The 21,924-nt window shown below is 42.9% G+C and overlaps 1 protein-coding gene across 2 annotated transcripts in view; it reads right to left on the bottom strand.

Annotated features, from left to right (window-relative positions):
• Positions 1-21,924, bottom strand: part of Mcc (MCC regulator of WNT signaling pathway) — a 233,508-nt gene that overhangs the window by 171,503 nt on the left and 40,081 nt on the right. The window contains exon 2 of one of the 2 annotated variants that reach the window (XM_027400844.2): positions 321-386. The exons of the other annotated variant lie outside the window; for it this stretch is intronic. Coding sequence (XP_027256645.1) covers positions 321-386 — 66 coding nt within the window. The remainder of the gene's footprint in view (positions 1-320; positions 387-21,924) is intronic. 2 annotated transcript variants of the gene reach the window in all.

Here is a 21,924-nt window from a genome sequence, read left to right as displayed (position 1 = left end):
TCCTAGGCTCTGCTCCACAGTTCTGGAATGTTCTGGAGTAGATGACTCTGCTCCCATAGTAAAAGGTGCCATTTGTTCAAAGCAAAAATAGACTCCACTGAAAAAGGAAAGCAAAAACGGACTCCACTGATAAAGGAAACCAATTCAGAGAACAACACGCACTCTTCCTTATCCTCCCCACTCCATATTCAGGGTTCTTTAAAAGGTACAGTTTCAACACATGAGGAAATAAGTCAAAGAAGTACCCATATCTAAATGAATTACCTGCCTCCCTGTTACTTAGATTCCAAATACAAACACATGGCGGTATATCATCTTACTTGGTAATTAAATCTGATTTGGCCATTCGAGTGATTTAGTTTCTTCAGCTGAAGTAATAGGAACATCTAAAAAGTGAATGAAAAATACACACTTTAATTGAATTTAACTCTTGAGAACTTGAAATTATTATTCAATATTACTAATAGGTACTAAAGGAAGAAGGGTGAATAAGATGGTGGCCCTGGGTTTCATGCTATGTCATCTAATAGCACAGTGCACTGGTGTCTCACTCCCTGTTCACCCTTTGCATGATGGGAATGTGTGAGGAGAACCAGAGCCTGCAGAAGCGTATCTTCACTTCAGATGGGGCCCAACTGCTCCTTGAGAGAGAACACTGTTGTAAAAAAATAAAACAAAACAAAACAAAACAAAAAACAAAAAAACAACTTTCATCACTTGCATTTGTCCAGTGACTCAATCACTTAGAGGGGTCATCCTTTCACTTCAAAATTACAGCCCCTGCTGAGGCTCCAACTTTGCAAAAGCAGAAAGCATGGAGGTCTCAAAGCTTATCTGTCCAGTTTCACTCTCGTTAGGGGATCCTGAAGACTGCCAAAGTCTGTCAGATACTCAGGAACATTTGAAGATGGGGTAGCACTGGCAGCTTCCCCAAACTGTTTCCCTGGTTTCTTAACCTGGCAGGCCTGACTTCCTCGTGTTCACTGGGTCCTCTCCAAACAGTCTGAATTGCACAAAACATCAAAAGATTGCCCAGGCCCCCCTTTCCAAGCTTCTTTGTCCAGTGCAACTGAGTCATACTCCTGAGACAGTAGAAGGGAACAGCTCATACATGATGGAATGATACTGCTGTATTTGCTACACAAATCAAGGGAGACACGGTCATCTTCAACAAAAATTTCAGTGGATCTCAGAAATGTTGGAAGTAGACAGACTTTGGATGCCTAGAGGTATGAAGAGCAGTGGACGGACCCAGGGTCTGGACCCTGATTCCACACAAAACTCAGTTGTTACTCTATTGGCCAGCTGACCATGGAAATGGGGATATTATGTGTCAGGCTGAAGAAGTAGTTGAGGTTTCATTAGGTTCTGGAATCATATAGTATCTAAGATAAAGCTGGGCATAGAGAGCTACATGCTGTTTGTCTTCACCATTCCTGTCACTAACTACAAAGCTTAAAAAGCACTTAATTGGGGCCTGAGGTTTAGTCTATTGTCATCAAGGCAGGGAGCATGCTGGCAGACATGGTGCGGGAGAGGTAGCTGGGAGTTCTATATCCAGGTCTGCAGGCAGCAGGAACAAAGAGTGACACTGGGTCTGGTGTGGGCTTTTAAATCCCAAAGCCCACTCCCAATGGCACACTTTCTCCAATAAGGTCACAGCTGCTATTCCTGATGACTAAGCATTCAAATATGTGAGCATCTGGGGGCCATTCTTGTTCAAACCACCACACTGAACTATACAAGCTGAGAGCAGACCAGATGAAAACTCAGATTAGCACTCAGAGAAGAAAACAAAGGCTACTCTTCAAACTGACCAATTGTTTGCCAGGGGACAAGGTAGTAATACTGGGAGGCTGGATCAGAACCATGTCCCTGGAAGTCAATGCCCTCCAACGCCCACCTTGCCTGCAGTTCCTGATCCACTCTTCCTTGTGCAAATCCACAATCCAGTTTAGAAACCAAGAAAAAAACAGACTCTATCTATTGTGTGCACTCTGACAAATGAGACAAAAATGGTCAAGGAGAAACAGAAAACAGGGTCCCAGATAAACTAAACTAAATTTCTGGCAAGGTATTCATTAAATTAATGCTTGCCAATTAATTAACCTGCCCATTCAAAGAAAACTTTTAACTGTATAGATGTTCAGGGAATACATCATAGGGTATACAATTCCATGGTTTATAGTTAAATACTTTATTGGGATAACTAGACTACTGGCATCACTAAGGTTCAATTTTTTTATTTCTACTTTAGTATTTTTTAACGTTTTAAAAATTTAAACTTTGTGTATGTGCATCTGTGTGTTTGTGTATGTGTGTGTGTGTGTGTGTGTGTGTGTGTGTGTGTGTGTGTCTGTCTGTCTGTCTGTCTGTCTGTCTGTCTGTCTGTCTGTGTGTCTGTGTGTCTGTGTGCCTGCATATATAAATGCACATGAGTGCACCACACGACACCAAGTTGGCTGTCAAAGCACAACTTTTGGGACATGGAACTTGTTTCTCTCCTTCCATCACATGGATCATGAATTTGGGATGGAATTTGGATCAGCAGGCTTAGCGGCAAGTACCTTTATGTGCTGAGCCATCTCCCTAGCCCTATTCCTACTTTTAGTGAGTATAAAATTATCTTTATTATTATGATTATTATTATTTGTCAAGTGGAGAGTTGAGACAGCATCTTTTATGTAGCTAACATTGATCTCAATGGGTCACTAAGAATGACCTTGAACCACTGAGACACCTACCTCTCCCTCCTAGGGAGTTATGTGCCACAAGATCTGGTCACATAGAAATTCCTGTATTCTGTAAAACCAAGACATTGTAATATGGCAAGGATCTTTTTCATAGACATCACATGCCAAAGGCTGGCAAAATGACCAGGCCACTTCATTGAAAATCCACTACCAACATTTTTTCTTCCATCCTGCTGTTAAAAATATTTCATGAAAAAAAAAAAAAAAAAACAGAAAACCTGGTGCCTCTGGAATTAGAAGGTCATCAAATCAGCATCATGAAGGGTCACTTATATGAAAAAAATCACAAGATTAAGTTAAAGTAAGTAAAGAACTACGGGCAGCTATGTTTTAGATAAAGCATGAAGTTTGTGGGCTACATGGAGCTTCTCCATTCACTAGCTCAGACCCAGTAAACCTGTAGACTGATTAAAACTCGCCAGGTTTTTCACAGAACCAACACAGCCATCAAGTTTGGTGTATATTTCTAGAGATTTGGTTTCTTCTAAAGCAGAAACACTGACAACCAAGGCCATCTCATGCCCAAAATGTTAGAATTTAATTACTTTTCAATAATAGCAGAAAAATTTCATGAATAAGTATGATTTGGGTGACATGAAGAGAAAAGCAGAAGTAGAGCTACAAGAGGGAGTGCAGAAGGGAGCAGAGGGGGGGGTCAGAGGGGTCACAGAGAGTCAGAGGGGGGCAAGGGGAAGATGGGGGCAGAGGGGAGGTGAGGGATAGAGGGAAGACAGAGGGAGAAAGAACAGAGTGGGACAGAGGGGGACAAAGGGGGCAGAGTGGGGCAGAGGAAGACACTGCTTTCTAGATCATCCTCCCTCCCTTGGATAAGTTTGGTTTTGTTTTGGAGAGAGACATCAAGAAGGCAGTGCTACTGGGAAATGTTCAGGGATCCACAGGGATGACCCCAACTAAGAATCTAGGCCATGGTGGAGAGGCTGTCTTTAATGCCCTTCCCGTATAATGAGATGGATGACTACCCTGGTTACCATCCTAGTGCCTTCATCCAGTAGCTGTTTGAAGCAGAAACAGGCACCCACAGCTAAGCACTGAGCCATACTCCTGGAATCCAGTTGTAGAGAGGGAGGAGGGATGAGCAAAGGAGACAAGACCATGCTGGAGAAACCCACAGAAACAGTTGGCCTGACCTAGTGAGAGCACAGAGACCCTAGTCATAAAGCTGGGGAACCAGCATTGGACTGAACCAAGCTCTCTGAATGTGGGTGCCAGCTAGGAGGCGTGGGCAGTTTATAGGACCTCTAACAGTGGAGCCAGTGTTTATCCCTAGTGCACAAATGGACTTTGGGAGCCCATTCCCTATGGAGGGATACTATTGCAGCTCAGATACAGCAAGGAGGGCCTAGGCCCTCCCCCAAATGATGTGACAGACTTTGATGATCCCCTGTATGAGACCTCACTATCCTTGGGGAGTGGGTGGGGGGCTGGTGGGAGGCATGGGAGGATAGGAGGGAGGGGGAATGGGGGGATTGATATGTAAAATAAGATTATTTCTAAAATAAAAAAAAATCAAAAAAAAAAAAAAAAGACAGTGCTAGGACCAGTGAAATGTCTCCATGGGTAAGTGATTGGATCCTGAGTAGGAGGAGAGAATCCACTCCAGAAAGTTGTCTCTGACCTCCACGTGCACTCTGAAGCATGCTAGCACACACATAGCCTTCACATACACACTGACAGATAAAGCTGAGGACTGACTAAGGAGCTCAGCTCTGTGTGGCAGCAGTCATCAGGGCAGCACACTCAGCCTCATAAACTCAGAAAACGGGTGTTGTGTGCATTAGGAAGTTGGGTCACAGGCACCTAGTAGTTAAGAACACAAAATACAGTAAAATGCCAACTTAGGTTTCAATGTTCTTCCTGTCTATAGGCACAGACATTCCCAAATTACACCGCAGGATTTTCTTTTTTTTAATGACAGCCATTTTTTTTTCAGAAAATTCAATTCTTCTGACTCCATTATTGAAAGTACAATAAACAGAGAAAAGCTGCATGCAAGATTACTAACATTTTTCATATTTCAATTTTTGTTCCTATTTCTTATTCAGCAATTAAACATATAACATAATAAGCCATCTAAGAGAGCTGCTAAACAAATAAAAACTCCAATACTTTAAGGCAAATCTTGCTGCCAGTGATGATGGTGCACACCTTTAATCCCAGCATTATGGAGGCAGAGGCAGGCAGATCTTTGAGGCCAGCCTAGTTTACATAGTGAATTCCAGACCAGCCATAGTTACATAGCAAGTCCCTGTCTTGAACCCCCATACCCCCATAAAAAAAATTGCTCATGAAGTTGCCTCAACTTCAAGATTTTGCCATTGTTTATTTTAAAATTTAAAAGGCAATGCTATTAACACTGATTTCTAAGTGGAGCCAAAGACCCAACCTAGATGCTGTGTCCTCAGTGTGGAGCTGCAAGCAGGGACCAGACAACCTCATTTTGTCATCACAATGCCTTTGCCTAAGCCTCATGGTGATGGGGCATGGAGGACAAAGACCAACGGCTGCCATGTAACAATGACCTATTTCTACATTTCTGAGAAATGTTTGTTTAGAACTTAAAATACTCTCTGAGGAAACAGCAGGAGGGAGGGGAATTGTTCCACTTTACTCAGTAATGTCCAAGCAATTTAAACCAAGTTCTAAAGATGAGGTAATTGCGCTAATCCATGGAAGTGTAATGACGACACGTCTACCTGTTCATTTTTCATCGTGTCCTTTAATATCTAGTTTGGTTCTGTCTTATGGGATCTACAACATCAACACAATGGGTAGCTACTTAGAAAGAGCAAGGTGAAAAAGCACTGTTTCTTTGCAAACAATCTTGCTACGTAGCTCAGCTTGGCCTCCAGCTCATAACTCCCTGCTTCTACCTCACTGGAATTACAGTCATGCTCCTATGTTTGGGTCTTTTTATTTTTTAAAAAACCAAGAAGCTCACAGACTATTAAGCAGTAACACTGGCATTATTTGTTTCCACGTTAGTAACAAGAGATTTTTATAGAAATGTGTTCCATAGTCACAGGAATAAGTCTGTTAGGGGACCACTATTAAGACTGTGGGTCACTTCAGAAGTTGGCTGGGTAGTGGGTGTTAGGGGATCCCCAGCTAGCAGCTCTGAAAGGAAACCTCAGAGTTCTCTACTTTAGCCCCTCTTGTCTGGGGAGTGCAATGGATGGTCTACTCTTCATATGAACTACTCTCTTCCTTAGTTCAAGATCGCTGACTTACAGACCTGCTGCCTGTTCCTGGATTTGAGGGACTATGAACTTAGGGCACAGGATGTAGACTCAGCCATGTTGAAAACAGAACCTTGGTAATAAAGCCCAAATGGGACTTGGGGTCTGACACATGGAAATGTAACACTTCTATGGCAAACATCTCAGGAAAATGGCTGATGTAGATGGAGGCTAAATCTGAGGTGCATAGTCAGCATGCTCCATGGATTCATTTGTCGTGTTGATATTTCCCACAGGGAAGTGGCAAGTACTCTCTGGTAGAATCTAAGTGTCATCAAAGACAAGAGTCCAGGCCAGGTCCTTCCAGCTCTGATCATTACCTTGTCCCTGATAACCAATGTGGTTTTAGATGACTGGTTCTCCATGTGGAGCTCAGGCTGAGATTCCAGACACAAATCTCATCTGGTCACTTATATATTATCCCTCCAATGGCCCCTTCCTGTCTACTCTTCAGTTCCCACTTCTCTCAACCTCTGAGTTGAATCTTCGCATGGTAATGAAGCAGGTCATGAATGCAGGAATAGCTCCTGCATTCCTTCTGGGAATTATTCTGCTCCTCTGACAATTGAAGGTTCCTGCCTCAAAAAGATAGTTACAATCCTCCTCCTCCCCAGGACAGTGAGTGGCTTGGCATTGGGAATGTAAGGAAACTAACACAGAGAGAGAACAAGGCAGTCAATATACTAAACCCAGTCCTCAGGCTTGAGCCTGGAAAAGATCCCTCCTTGACTCATACAGGCTGACCTCCTTGTTTCTTTTGAAAACTTCTCTGAAGCATGTTTCTAAACTTTAAACTGACAGGACTCAGACTGTATTGGACAGAGCATCCTATGACAGGTGTGTAATTTGTATACAAGGCTCCGTGTAAGGGTTGAACCAATCTAGACCTCTCAAGTCAACAGGACATACGTATCATAATACCCATCATTTCTACAATTATGTATACAGTTTGGTCACACCAAATCACACACTTTCTCTAGTATTACTTGTTAAAAGATCAGCAGGACTATCTGCAGTGAGGATGGTTTAATGGAGAGTGCACAGATATCACATTCCCTTTCCTCCAGAGTCTAAGGATTTCTAGGCTTCTAACCTATTCCTTACAGAGAGAGATCTGGACCCTTTCATTCATTTGAGTTTACACTAATTATTGGTGAAAAGCATGTAAGAGTGCTAGAATTGGCCAAAATCCAAGCCCTGAACCAAAGCCTCATGACCAGAGGACTGAGAACTGGAGTACACACAATGTTCTATTCCATAAATGTACTAAAAGCTCTTCTTCAGGTGGGGCATTGGTGGTGCACGCCTTTAATCACAGCACTCGGGAGGAAGAGGCAGGTGGATCTCTTGTGAGTTCTAGGCCAGCTTGGTCTACAGAGTGAGTGCCAGGATAGGCTCCAAAGCTACACAGAGAAACCCTGTTTCAAAAAACCAAACCAAACAAAACAAAACAAAAAACCAAAAACAAACAAAAAACTCTTCTTCAGGTCTAGAGTCAAGACCTTGGAGTGATAGATATGTGGATTTTATACAAGCTGTCCTCCTTCAGTTGTGTGTACCAATAATCACAGAATATAAACTCAAGAGGAGCCTACTGGTCTGTGACTAAATTTGGTAGCAGAATTAACTACATAGTAATCATTTCCTCTTTTTAAGATCCAAAGGAAGGAAGGAAGGAAGGAAGGAAGGAGGAAGGAAACAGACTGATTGTAACTCACAGAATAAGAAATCTGGCCTAGAGGGGAGTTCATTGACTCAGAGCACTGGGGTTAGGTGACAGGACACACTTGTTCTATCTACCCTACAACACTGATGCTCCAGAACACCACTCAGCCTCTTACACAGGGCACCAGCTACCTGCCATTTTCTTGGGTGTATTCTGTTTGTTGATCAATGTGCTATTCAGAAATTATGTAAATATAGCTTTACTGGCATAGAAATAACAGGGTTTCAGGTATGGAGATTGTTGTAGGGAAATTCAAGTAACTTGTAGTCATTCTCCTGAGTGTGAAAACACTGGCCTGTGACTAAATGTGGCAGACTGACCACATAGTAACCACTTCCCCTTTCCAAGAGTGGCAGGGTGGCAGAAATAGGTAAGAGTAAGAGAATGGGAGGAAAGACAGTTAGGACTTATTTCAAGAACTTTTGGAAAGATAAAGTAGACAGGATGATTCTTGGTTTAACTTATTCAATCCTGCCAAAGAATTGCAGAGGAGATACCAAGAAAATTAATTTGATCTCACAGAAGCACAGAAAGTTTCTATTTAGAGAAATTTGAGTGTCCCAGCAGAGCGGGACAAGGGGAACTGGAATTCAGTGAGAGAAAGACACTGAGCTTCCCAGTCTCTCATTTAATTCTTGATGTACATTAATCTTTATGATGTACTCTCATCTTTATCACCTTCCCTAAATAGCAGGTAAGTACAGACACAGTGGTTTGCAAACCACAGGAATCAGACACCTGAAGCTTTGTATTAGGGTGGGATGGGAGGTATTAGATAAAATATTAGTTGGTTTTCTGTTACTGTAACAAAATACCTGAAGCTGGGCACTCATTTTCAAAAGGTTTATTTAACTTCTGATTCTGCAGGATCAAAGCATGGGACTAAGCTTCAATGAAGACTTCATAGTTATGACACTGTACTAGCAGAAATGCATGTGAGAGAAGTAAACACAATGCCAGACAGAAAGCTGTGGAGGCTCCAGAATGCTCAGCCTTGCTCTTGTCTAATGACTCTTTCCTGAAAACTAACCTAAGGTCCTGTGAGAACTAGCTTAGTAGCAACAAAGGCCAAGCCCCCAGACCCCATTGAGCCCCACTAGCTCTCACATCTTAAAGGTCCATCTCATCTCAACCCTCACACACTCAGAACCAAGTTTTCAACACATGACCATTAGGGACAAAACATCCCAACTACAGCAGGACTCCTGGCCCTCTTCCTCCTCCAAAATGTTGTTGCCCACAGTGCCTGAAGCCACCTCCAAAGAGGGTTATTTAAAGACACTTCTCTTGAGAATAGAAAATACCCCCAGTTATTGTGTGGATGTGGAATTGCCAAATGGTCAAGTCCCAAGTCGACCTGCAGACTGCTGCTTTAGGTAGGAGGAAATGACTCAACACTATGTCCACAGAATTCCTCCCACAGAAAACAAAAATCAGGTAACTGTAAAATGGAAGTTTCCTCTGATAAACTACACCTGATACCTTTTCCTTTTCATTATTTATTACCCTTTTCTGGGACTAACCTTATCCCCCAGCATGCACAACAACCATTGGCAAAGTGCCAACACCCAAGACACTTTATTCCACTCTTGCTTGCTTCTGGTTTTACTACAGCTTTCCTGTTTCTCTCATCCACCTAGCTCCCAGCTGGAGTCTTTGGGATTTTGTTCATGGTGTCATGCCATGATTGGAATCCATTGCAAGGCAACACCTGGCAACAGTAACCAGTGCCAGGGTTGTGTCTCTAGTACAGGCAGAGACAGCTGCAAATACATGATTAAGTATTTCTTTAGAAAGAACATATGGAAATGTTAAACTTATCTAATAGATACAGCTTACCTAATAAATGAAGTTCTTAGTGGGAACATGCTTTTCTCACCCTCAAACAACTATGTAATGGGAATACAAAGATGGTCTTAATTACCAGTGCACTTTAAAGATGGGGAAGTCATCTACACCTTCAAGAAACACACACACACACACACACACACACACACACACACACACACACACTCACTCATACTCACTCACACATATAATAAATAGTTAAGTATCATTTACTCATAGACCTAAGTACTGAAGCCAGCAGGAGTGAATATGAACTATTTTTGTCTTTCTGTTGTTTCACTTTGAACAAGTGAAGGAAATACTCTGAATTATCTAATACTTGATACAAATCTCTGGAATTGAAACAAGAATGTACTTAGTATGCGCTCTGAAGTTCAGCTTATACATCTTGAAACTTCAGGAGTCCCAGCCTAAAAAGAAAACCTTCAAATAACATTTCCAAATATGACATTTAGTTCCTCAGAATATCTCTTGTGATTGAGAATTTACGTAGTCTGCGGGAGAAAATGTCAGGCTCTAAAAGGAAACAAAATTTGTGTGAATCCACTTTTACTCTCCACATAGAGAAGTGATTTTACCCAGCTGGGCTGCCGACTTCTCCTCCTGGATGCTAGAAGTAAAGTCGGCTAACATTAAGAAAAGATGCTCCATAAAGTTAGGAAAGTCACATTGCTCTCTAGTCCCCTCCACAAACACTGCATCTCTTATGTTCCCACAAGCACAGACACACACTCAAATACAGCTGAAAGAAAAACACTAAAGCAACAAATTGTCACAAAATCCAGGCTCTTTGTTGTTTTACCCACCAAATGCTGCCCACAAGTATAAACAAATTAATATTGATAATAACGTGGGTTTAAACACACACATACACACACACACACACACACACACACACACACACACACACACACACACGTAAACAATCTGAGAGCTCTTACTTCAATGAACATATAAAGTAGCACCCCAAACCCATGGAAGTTCAACCCAACCCCAACCTTGAGGAGCAAACCAAAGAAATCTCATCTTTGTTTTCTCACAGTCATTTATTGTGTAGTTGTTATAACCCAACTTCAATCTCCACAAGACATCAGCAATCCAACTGGGTGATGGGTGTAGATTGAGAACAGGCTGCTATCTTTTTGCAGCAATCAAGGGTGTAGAGGCTACAAGAAAAGTTCCACCAGGTGACAGTAGGCTTGGATTCCTAGTGGGGGCTATGAAGCTATGCTCTTGCTCAGGGACTCCCTCCTCCAGGGCTATGTAGCTTCTCTAGGTTCCAGGAACAAATGTCTCATACAACCCCAGCCTTCTATTTCCTCCCATATGTCTCCCCTCACCCAAATAAAGGAAACTCCAAAGGGATTTATGTCACAAAAGAACTAATGCAGAGACAATTTAAAGCCATTCAATCACAGCCACTGTCACTTGGAAACAGAAAAAATAAAAGTCACCAGGAATAAGGGCCAACAGTGTAATCAGCATCTAATGGGATCAGAAAATGTCTGGATGTCTGAGCTTTCCTGTGACACAGAGGCCAAGGAGAACAGGAATTACTTCAGAGGTTTGGAAATATCTTGCTTAAAAGGCTTTTTGAGATAAGATCCTGGCCACATACATTTCCCAGGGGAAAGAAACCAAATAAAGGAGAACCAAGTCTTGGTAGAAGAGACAGAAATTTCAATTTAATAATAGAAGATGGTTTACTGGCAGGGTGTTTGATAAACAATAGAAAGAAAATAATGTTCAGCCAGAATTTCCAGACTGTCGGCAAACCAAACTCCTAGGAGTTTTAAGACTCCAAAGGCAGTTAAAATGGGATGTCACATGCTCTGTCCGAGAACACAGACTTGCTGGGAACAAATCCTCACCCACTGGCATTTTTTTTTTAATTGGCAAATTGAAAACTACATTCTCCCCCAAAGCAAGCCCTTGTGAGAAGTGAAGTCTCTACTTGATGAGCAGGAAAGGCATGATGTAAAGCCAAGTCCTCACCCCAGTGGAGGGAGGGAAGTAATGTGATTTTGTGGGACCTAGGGGAATTTGGCAATAGTTTCCAGACAAGAGACAGAGTGTATGTGTTGGGGGGGTGGTGACCGTGACTTTGGGGAGATCAGGAAGGCCCAGGGAACCCTCTGGTAAGTGGCTCAGGCAGGCATCTGGAAAAGCAGAAAGAGGAGGCAGCTCTATGGACAGTGGCTGTGAGCCAAGTAGATGAATCCTAAGGAGAGATGTCATCTCTGGCCTCCAGTTGTCAGCTTTTCATTCATTTTGTAAAGTTGTCTCATCACTCCTGTGGTTATGGCTGGGAAAACACCCTCCTTCCTGTTCTAGCTTGTGAGTTCTGAGCTGTCTTCATTAAGCTCCAGGCTGCTCTGTAGACCTCTCTCTGCCTCATCCTTGGAATGGGAAGGCAGAGGCAGAGTTGCAGTGCCCCCAAGTCCTCAGGGACTTCGTCGGTCACTGACATACATAAACACTGAGGCCAGGGAGGAGGAGGAAACTCAGTGATGTTCCCTGTGACTTTTAGAGGCTTTGTTCACCTGGTTCTTTGTGTGGTCTACTGAAGAGCCTTTTCTTTCTACCTTTCTCCTCAAATAGTTTGTGAAAGGAAGGTGTTAGGCACTGGAAAACTACTATTAGGATGAGGATGTGCTCCCTGCCCCGGAGCCACTTACAACTCCTGGGGAAGATGGAGCTATAGGGAGTAATACTATATAGGCAGGGGCATAATCACACAATAGTCTTTATAGGATCCGGAAAAGGGTGCTGTCACCAAAGGTTCTCTGAAGCTGTGAGACTGATGGCAGACAGAGAGCAGACCACAGATGGAAATTGATCACCTTGGCAAAGTGGAGAAGGAGATGGGAGTGCAGGCCCTAATCTGTACACAGAAATGGTTGCTGAGATGCCCTGTGACATACTCAATAAACCAAGGGACACTGTGAACTCAGAGTAGGACATGGTGGAAAAACAGCAAGAGCAACACTTTCATTGCCAAACTAATCCCAAGCAGTCACTAAGCTGCCTACTGGTGGGTACTTCCTTAGAGTTTTAGGAGGAAGAAAAGTGGGGTATGTGTATATGTGTATGGGGGGAACAACACTTTTAAAAAGTGCCCCAAAGAGGCTGGAGGACTTGACTCCAGGGAAAGGAAGTAAAGACTGGTGTGTGTGGATGCAGTCTAGTAAGCAGGAATGAAGAACACACACAAGGGATGCCTTAGAGAAATAAAGTATTGTCATCTATGAACATGCATCTAGAAGGCTGAGACTGGACATTAAGCTAAAGTTCTGCAAAGCACATTATGGAGTGTTACACAGGAAAAAAACAAACAAACAAACAAAAAAAACAGACTTTAAGCATGAGTGAGACACCCCAAAAGTCCTGAACTCAGCCACACATATACCACTCTGATGTAGGATGTCCTTCTGTATGCTGTGAATGTGTGTTGCTTTTATTGGTTAATGAATGAAGCTGATTTGGCCAATGACCAGGCAGAATGTAGCCAGGTGGAAAATCCAAACAGAGTTAGAGAGGAAGAAGATGTCAGGGAGATGCCATGTAGCCACCAAAGGAGTAAGATGCCAGAGTATTACCTTTAAGCCATGTCAACCCTCGTTCACAGGTGAGTAAAAATGGGTTAATTTAATTGTGAGAACCAGTTAGTAATATGCCTGAGCCACTGGATAAACAATCATAATTACTATTAAGCCTTAGAGTGGTTATTTAGTAACTGCTGGGTGAGACGAGAAACTTCCAACTACACCACTCAAAACTGGAGGACTAGAAGTAGAGACGGGCTTAAATAAAAAAGGAAAGGCTCGGGGCTGGAGAGATGGCTCAGGGGTTAAGTGCACTGACTGTTCTTCCAGAGGTTCTGAGTTCAATTCCCAGCAACCACATGGTGGCTCACAACCATCTCTAATATAATCTGGTGCCCTCTTCTGGCATGCATTGTATACATGATAAATAAATAAATAAATAAATAAATAAATCTTTAAAAAAAAGTGGGGGGAAGGCTCAAAGAAGCTAAGAAAAAAATGAGAGCATAAGAAAAAGGCAGAAGGGAGATTCACAGCTCAGTAGCATTAAATGCAAAATGAATCAAAGCAAATGAACACATTGGAGGAGGTAATTAGACCTTGGAGTGGGTCAGTGCACCATTCAGTTTTAACCTTGAATTGCCATGTCCTCACTACATGGTTAAATACAAAAATATTAAAGTATATGTTTATCTAGGCAATTTAGATATATAAAGAAGTGTAAGGATTACCTGGCTGCTTTCAGTATTTTCTTGTTTTGAACCCTGGTTGAGCTTATAACCACACACACACACACACACACACACACACACACACACACACACACACACACACACCAAAAAGATTCTTTTTGTTAGGTATGGTTGGTCCAATACGTTTATCCCAAGTGGTCCTGAATAGTGAAGCCTTTTTCCCTTTACACGAACAGTGGCTTTTTCATATGAGAAGTGTTCTCTGTTTTTTGATTGAGGAGCTTCAATTTCTACATCCCAACACCTTTGCTCTGACCTAAATGGCTGATTGGATGCCACCCTCATGGTGGACTCAGAAAAGCATTGGTGAGCTGATGAGAGGAACTGAGTCCCATTTATTTACACTACAAAAATCATTCTCCATTGAAGGTGTCAATCACAAACAAGATTCCCTTAGGGCCAAATAAAACACAAAAGCCCCCTGCAGTGGGAGATGAGGCTGGCAGTAACTTTTTGGCTTTACTGAAGTCAACTCAGATGAAAACACAATTCCTTGTGGCCCTGTCTTGATGTCTGAGCCAGTTTTTCTTTCCCTTCATAGGTTTCTGGAGAGACAAGACTTCCTCGAACTTTGGCCAAACCCAAATTCTTTCCAGAGTTCATTCTCTACTGCCTGCATCTAGCTGTCCACTCAGTCATTTCCCTATGGCACCTTTTCTCCCTCCTGGCTCACCCCACAAAATGTGCTCAGGGAGATCAGGCTGTGCATATCTGGGTGTTCATGGATGTACAACACTTTTGCCACCGTTTGGTATTGGGGCAAAAGCGGGTTAACAGTGTTGGCCCTACCTCACTCAGCCTACTCCTCCAAGACCAGGCAGACAGAGCTGGCCTATAGTAGTCTCACTGAGTCTCATGTCACCATGTAGCTCTCTACTACGTGTTTGGTTTCACCATCTGCTAAAGTGCTCTGTGATTCTAGGATCTGCACTAAGACACACCTCTTTGGACTGTAATTCATAGTCTTCAGAGAGCCCCTAAGTAAAACAAGAATGTAAAACATATTGCAGAATTCAGGAACCATTATCAAATACCTGGAAAGGAGGGAACTTCCCAGACTCATTAAAACCCAGATGAAACCAAAACAGAACCATCTCCCCACAAGGCCAGTGCTGCCTGCCTTAATCTGGGAAGGGACTTTGGGCAACAGGAGCTGAAGCTGGTCAGTGTAGACTCACCAGGATCTAAATGATGCCAAATGTTCTATTGTTACCTCAGAGGACAAGAGGCCATATTATCCGTGAGGAGAGTCACCATGAAGAACGTTCCCTGTCAATCTTAATCTCTCCTGCAAAGATCTCTCCTGGCTCAGATGTCAAGAATGGGAAAAGTCCCCTGAGATAGAGTAGCCCAACCTCCTTGGTTCACACAAGGAGAGGGAGCTGAGGGGGAGGGAAGGCAAAACCTTGTCCAGAGGACTCCCAGCATGACAGGGACCCAGTAAAGATCAGACACCATTTCTTCAGACAGCATTTAGAATGTGTACCATCCCACAGTGTCTCCAGACCTGCTCCTTTATACACTAGTTGCTTCACACAAACATGCCTTTAATTTTCCATGATCCTGTGTTCTTGCTATTGGAATCTTAACATCAGTCACAAAGTTATGTCACATACTTCCTGAGATGTGAATGGAACTGTTTACATAAGTGGTGTGGGGATTCAGGTCAAACATCCAATGGCTCACAACTGAAGATGAAGGCAACCAATGCTGGAAAAAATGTGTGGCCTTTTCTAGTGGGCTGGGCTCCCAGCATGGGTAACACTATCCTTCTACTTCCTAGGCAGCAAAGACTGGAAATTCTGGGGTCAGTCCAAGTTCAAGCTACACTCACAAAGTAAACTTAGGAGGATGGTCTTAGAAAAACACAGCCCCCAAACAGGTAACTGTCTAGGCACATTGTTCTAATAAACTGTCTCTACTGACAGTGTTCTCTCCAGTCATTCCCTTACACAAAGGATTTCTTGGTAGCTTTTCCTCATTGTCAGAGCATTTATCCAAGTCTCTCAGAGCAATTTTATCCAGCCCGCTTTCCAGGACTGAACAAATTCCTCCACCCAGATAACACTATGAACTAAGAATTCTAGTTGTCACACCAAGGTTTGTGATTGGCTGGTGTGCTAACCACAAAAATCAGGAAAATTCACACCATCTGGACAAGCACCAAAGTACTATCTTCCTAACTCTTAGTCAGAATCGACTGTTTTCTTCTTCTTAAACAAACAAGTTACTATAGCTTAGATGAGGTCACAGCTGTTAAAAATCCAAGTTTTCATTCTATACTTTTCATTTGTGCTTAGAAATGGAACACCACCATAAGGGGAACTAAGAGAAACTTCTACAGATGGCTCCTTGTCAGTGGGTTGGCTGATTTTCTCATTCACTGCTGAGACCAAATACCTGCTGAGAGGTAACTCAGAGGAGGAACGTGATGGGGGATGTCCTTCTGTATGCTGTGAATATGTTTCTCTTGTCTGTTGATGAATGAATGCTGATTGGTCAGTAGCCAGGCAGGAAGTATAGGTGAGGTTACCAGACTAGAAGGATGCTGGGAAGTGGAAAGGCAGAGAGAGGGGCCACCAGAGAGATGCCATGTAGCTGTCAAGGAAGGAAGAGGCCTGGGTTTCACTGGTAAGCCAAGACTATGTGTAGATACATAGATTAATCGAAATGGGTTAATAATAGAGAGAGCTAACCAATAGTAATCCTGAGCCATCGGCCAAGCAGTTTATAAGTAATAGATGCCTCTGTGTGTTTATTTGGGTCTAAACAGCTTCAGGACCTGGTCAAACAAAAACTTCTGTCATCAGGAATGGCTTGTTCTGATTCACAGTTGGAAGGGATATGGTCCATCATAGCAGGAAGGGTCAGGTGGCGGGAACATCCAGTGCTGGTCACATTATTTCTAGAGTCAGAAACCCGAGAGAGGACAGGAAGGCTGGAAAGGCTGTTACACATCAGAGCAGCATTCCCCCTACATGTACTACACTACAACCTCCTCTTAAAGGTTCCACAATCTTCCAAAATAGTGTCACCATAAATTAGGATCCTTAATCCCAGTGATTGGGAGGTAGAGACAGGTGGAGTTCTGTGAGTTTGAGGCCAGAGAATTCCAGACCAGCTGTGGATAGCAATACCCTGTCTCAAAAAACAAACAAACAAACAAAAACAGAAAGTGTCAACAACCTGGGGGCCAAGTATTGAAACACAGGAGGCCACAGAGAACATTTCCTATTCGAATTGCCAAAAAGAACTACACTGGTCTGGTTGTAACTAAGTCAGCCAAGAGGGCAAGCAAGCTGAAGCTCACTGGTATTATCTGGGCCATGTGGAAAATATATGGCCCTTCTACATGGACAATAGCTACTCAGGCTCAGCCAGTTAACATTGTTAAGAACACTCTGGTATGTTGCCACACTTTCTAACTTCTTGTGAGAAGCCATGATTCCAGTTTCAAATGGGGCATGATCAATTTTATTTTTTAAAAATGTTTAAGCTCTTTTTTCGGAGGAATTTTAATTTATTATCTATATTTTATACTTGTGGGTGTTCTACCTGCATGCATGTCTGTGTCCAATATGTGTGCAGTGCCTTCAGAAGTCAGAAGAGGGCATAGGATTCCCCAGGGGAACTGGAGTTAGATACAAAGCTGAGATTTAAAACTGAGTCCTCCAGAAAAGCAACCAAGGGCTTTTAACCACTGAACCATCTCTTTAGCCCCAGAATCCTCAATCTCAGAAACTGTCAACTGAAGTTGAACACAAAAAGCACTGTTGTGGCCATCCAAATATGCCTATGGGTTCCTGAGGGTGCTGGACTTGCAGTATGGTGGAGGAAGCCAGAATAACACTGTTCAGTGAGTGCTGTAATTGCTTCAGAGCACCAGTGTTATAAACTCTGGTGGCCTGAGGGGAAGGAACAGGAATCAGAGCAGAGAAGGCAATTACTAAGGTTTCCCTGACTTACAAACAAAGCATTCAGACTCTGGAAGGTCAGTGGGTTAGTGGGCATAGAGCCCCACCCTCTGTCCACTGAGGACATCAATGGGGGCCTATTCTCTTTTCCAACCATTACCCCTTTAACCACCCTGCCCCCCCCCCCCACACACACACTGCTGTCTCACCAATACCTCTGTAGTGGAGTAACCTCAAACAAGTACCCCGGATCTTCCCTCCCGTCACACACCTTTCAAGTACAACCACTGCAGTTGTTGAGGGGCCCAGCCTTTGGTTTCCCTCTCCTATGGCACTCCAAGACTAAGCCATGCTAAAGATATGACTGAAGTGATTTTCCTCAGATGTGCATACATCTTTCAGAAAGTGTGAAAAAGGCTGCTAACTAGTGAGTGTCTATTGAAGGGGAACAAGAGAACATAAAGCCTGTGTGCAAAGAAAGTTTATTTCTGTTTATGGCTTTTTTTTGTATTTTGAAACTCTTATTAATATATTTCTATGAAAATTGCTTTTTTCAGAAATATGGGGTATTTTTTAAGTGTATTTATCCTAGGGTATCTAGGTTAAAAACCAAAACATCATCCCATCTCAACCTGCTGCCACACATAATGCACTAAAACTTCTCATACATGAAATGATGGCATCCTGAAAAATAAACCACAGCAGAACTTGGGAGCATCCATAGATAATCTGATACTGCCAGAGTAGAGACTGAAAGGTGGCTGACAGAACTAACTCCAAGCAATAGCATGCCTTAGCCTTCCTGCTTACCCTGTCTGGTCTGAATTCAGATACTTGCAGTCCAAAGAGAACAGGTGATTTGTCAGGAGGATGTGGTACCTTTTGAGTGGGAACCTCAGCCTGGCCTGCTTCCTTCACATCCTAAAGCAAAACCAGCTCTTTGGTGCACTGACTCTCAATTTCGTCACTGGGGAACACCCCTTCTCATGCAGGACCAGTAAGTATATAAACACAGAGAAAAGGCCATGGGCTACCTGACCTTCATATGAGAATCTGCATAGTTAGCCAAAGATCTCTAGACATGGAAAACACAGTGAGGGGGAACAGAGAAAGATGAATATGCAACTTAGAACTAATCTCATAGGAAATGGAGATAGAAAATCATGAACAGAGAGGCTTTTAGGAAGAGAAAAAAACTGACTGTAATCAGATAATAGAAAATATACATTATATACATGAAATTAAGACATTATGAAAAGAAGGGAGCATACTACAATTAAAATGTGGAGTTTTGAAGTTAAAGATCCAATAGAAAGAATTTTAAAAATGAATGGAGATATCCCCCCCCCCGAAAAAAAACAGTAAAAGTAGAAAAGTTTAAAAAAAAAAAGTTTGAAAGGACAGTCTAAGAGTTAGTCCAGAAGGACTAATAGCAATTATTTGGCTTATTTTGTAAGAGGGGCAGGGCAAGAAAGTGGTGAAAAAGAAAGAATGAAACCAAAATTTCCAAAAGTCAAAGACTACCTACCAATCACAGGGCACTATGAGCAAGGGATAGCAGGGGATTGGAATGAAACGTTACATCTAGGTGAAAACTCTGAGGTCCCAAAGAAACACCCATCTAAAGGCAGAAGACACAGCAATACAGAGGCTGGAAAGAGGTCCAGGAAAAAGTAGAGTTAATGGAAGAATAAAAAGAAACAAGAGGTCAGCATGAAGGCTCACAGCAGGTCCTGGAAGCAGTTCACTCATAACACAGTATTCAAAAGGGGTATGCACTCTTACAGAGGGGGGAGGGGGAATGGAAGGGAGATAGGGAGGGAGGGAACTGAAGAGGGGAAGAAGAGAAGAAAGAAGAGGGGGGCAGAAGAGGGAGGGGAGGGTGGGGGAGGAAGAGGACTAGGGAAGAGGATGTGGGGAGGGAAGATATGGTCTTGAAAGAAAGACAACTATTTTTCTTGTTACAAATAAATCAACCTGATTCCCTGCCTCCACTGAAGCTTGATCAGATATGAGTCAGTCTATTTTTTTTTAATTAACGTAATTTCTTTATTGATTCTTTGGGAATTTCAGACCATGCACCCTAATTCTACTCATATCCCAGTCCACCTATATCTTCCCCTCACCCCTGAAGTGCCACCTCCAAGAAAATTTTAAAAAATCAATAACAAAACAAACAAAAAGCCTCTTTGCTCATCCATCTTTCCCACCTCTCCAGCACCTCTTTATTCATCCTGGTGGCATTTCCTTGGTGTGCCATACACTATATCCTTTGTCCAGTCAGCTTTACTAAGAAATGTCCATTGCAATGAGTCATTGGTCTACTTCAAGGCCTCTGATTTCTGGTACACCATCATCACTGGACCCTCACTGAAATGCCTTTCATATATCCCATGGCCGCCCTGAGTCACAGAGATCCTGTGATTATCATTCAACAGGACTAGTCCCTTTAGCTCCAGCCGGTACTAGATGGAGTAGATGTTAAGATGCAACAACCCAAGGCCCACCTGTGGACCTGGGTGATTGCTGAACTGGTCATTCCAGGCCACTGGGGCCACCCACCTCTGGTGAGGGGCAGAACCAGCTCCCCTATTCTCATGCCATTAGGGTCAGGGTCTCTTTGCTCAAGTGGTGAGGGTGGGGCCCTCTCTCTGGAGTGAGTGGGGGCAGCTCTCCTATGAGGGTAGGGGCCAGCTCTCTTGCTGCAGTGTTCCTCAAGAGTCAGAGCCAGCTTTTCCAGGGCCAGTAAAGAGTAGCACAGGTTCAGCATGGCCCTCTGATTTCATCATGCACGGTTCCTATGGCCCCCGGATGACACAGGTCACAGTCATCAACACAGAACCCAGCTGCAGCTGGACCACAGACCCAACATGGCCCTTGGCAGCAGCTTCAGGCCTGAACTACATCGTGGATCCAGGGGGAAGCACTGGCCACTCAGATCAGGATGGCTCTAGTGGTGGCAGCATGACCTCCAGATACCAACAAGAACACAGGTTTCAGTCCTGGCTTCTGTGTGACCTGGGCAGCAATAAAGACACAAAGATGACACACATTGCACTACAGGGTCCCAGGAAAAAACAGGCAGAGAGAGTTTACAAACACAAACTAGTGCCAGCATATGGCACTGTTATGCAAGCACAGTACGGGGAGTAACTGAGATCAATCTGGTAATATTTTGAAACCTAACAGACTTTAAAATTCAAAAGTGCTTATTCAGCCTGATTTGCTCATATCAAATTGTTATCCACCAGTAATTTCTAAATTATTCAGAGAACAGAGCAGAAAAGCAACTAAATAATTTCCTGTGACTAGTTTTATATTTTAAGTTGGGTGTGTCTTTTGCTCTGAGAATTTACCACACCCTAAACAAATTGAATCCAAATGGTAGATTCTGATACAAAGGAAACCAATATGGCATTACTGCTGCCCTGACCCTGTGTCTACAATAAAGGATGCCTACTTTCCAACATTTCCATGCAGGATAGGTGATACCACTGTTCAGTGAAGAAAGCTTGTCCTTACCCCAGCACACATATTCTTTCATGTCTCCAGATCAAAGGAGCATGTCAAACACTGTGCCATGTGCTGAGGTCACACAAAAGAATAAGAAATCAATTGGGTCTGGTGGCATTGACACAGGCAGGCAGAGCTCTGTGAATTCAAAGCGATCGTACATAGTGAGAGTCTGTCTCAATAAATAAATGAATAAACAAACAAACAAATAAATAAAATAAAAAACCACAAAAGTAAAACAGAGAGAAAAAAGAAATCTTCAGTCCTCAAGGCCAGCATTCACAAGATATACAAGAATACTAAGACTCACCACACTATTTACAATAGTTATTAATGGGAAATTGCTGTGGAGCTAAAGAGTGGGCACTTAAACCATAAAGAAACAACCCTGGGAAAATGACCTGCAATTGTCTAGACATAGGGAAAACATTTGCAGAGGTTTCAAGACAAACATGGCACATCCAAGAAACTCAGAACTTGTAATAGTTAATGTTAAGAGTCAATGACAGAATCCAGAATCATCTGGGTCTACATATGCATGTAAGGATTATCTTGGTTTTGTTCATGGAGGCACCAAGACCTGCCCACTGTAGGTGGCACCATCCCCTGCCTGTGA

The sequence above is a fragment of the Cricetulus griseus genome, chromosome 2, assembly GCF_003668045.3.
Source record: "Cricetulus griseus strain 17A/GY chromosome 2, alternate assembly CriGri-PICRH-1.0, whole genome shotgun sequence".
NCBI classification, from domain to species: Eukaryota; Metazoa; Chordata; class Mammalia; order Rodentia; family Cricetidae; genus Cricetulus; species Cricetulus griseus.
The sequence above is the reverse complement of the archived record's forward strand: the minus strand, read 5'-3'. Positions and strand labels throughout refer to the sequence as shown.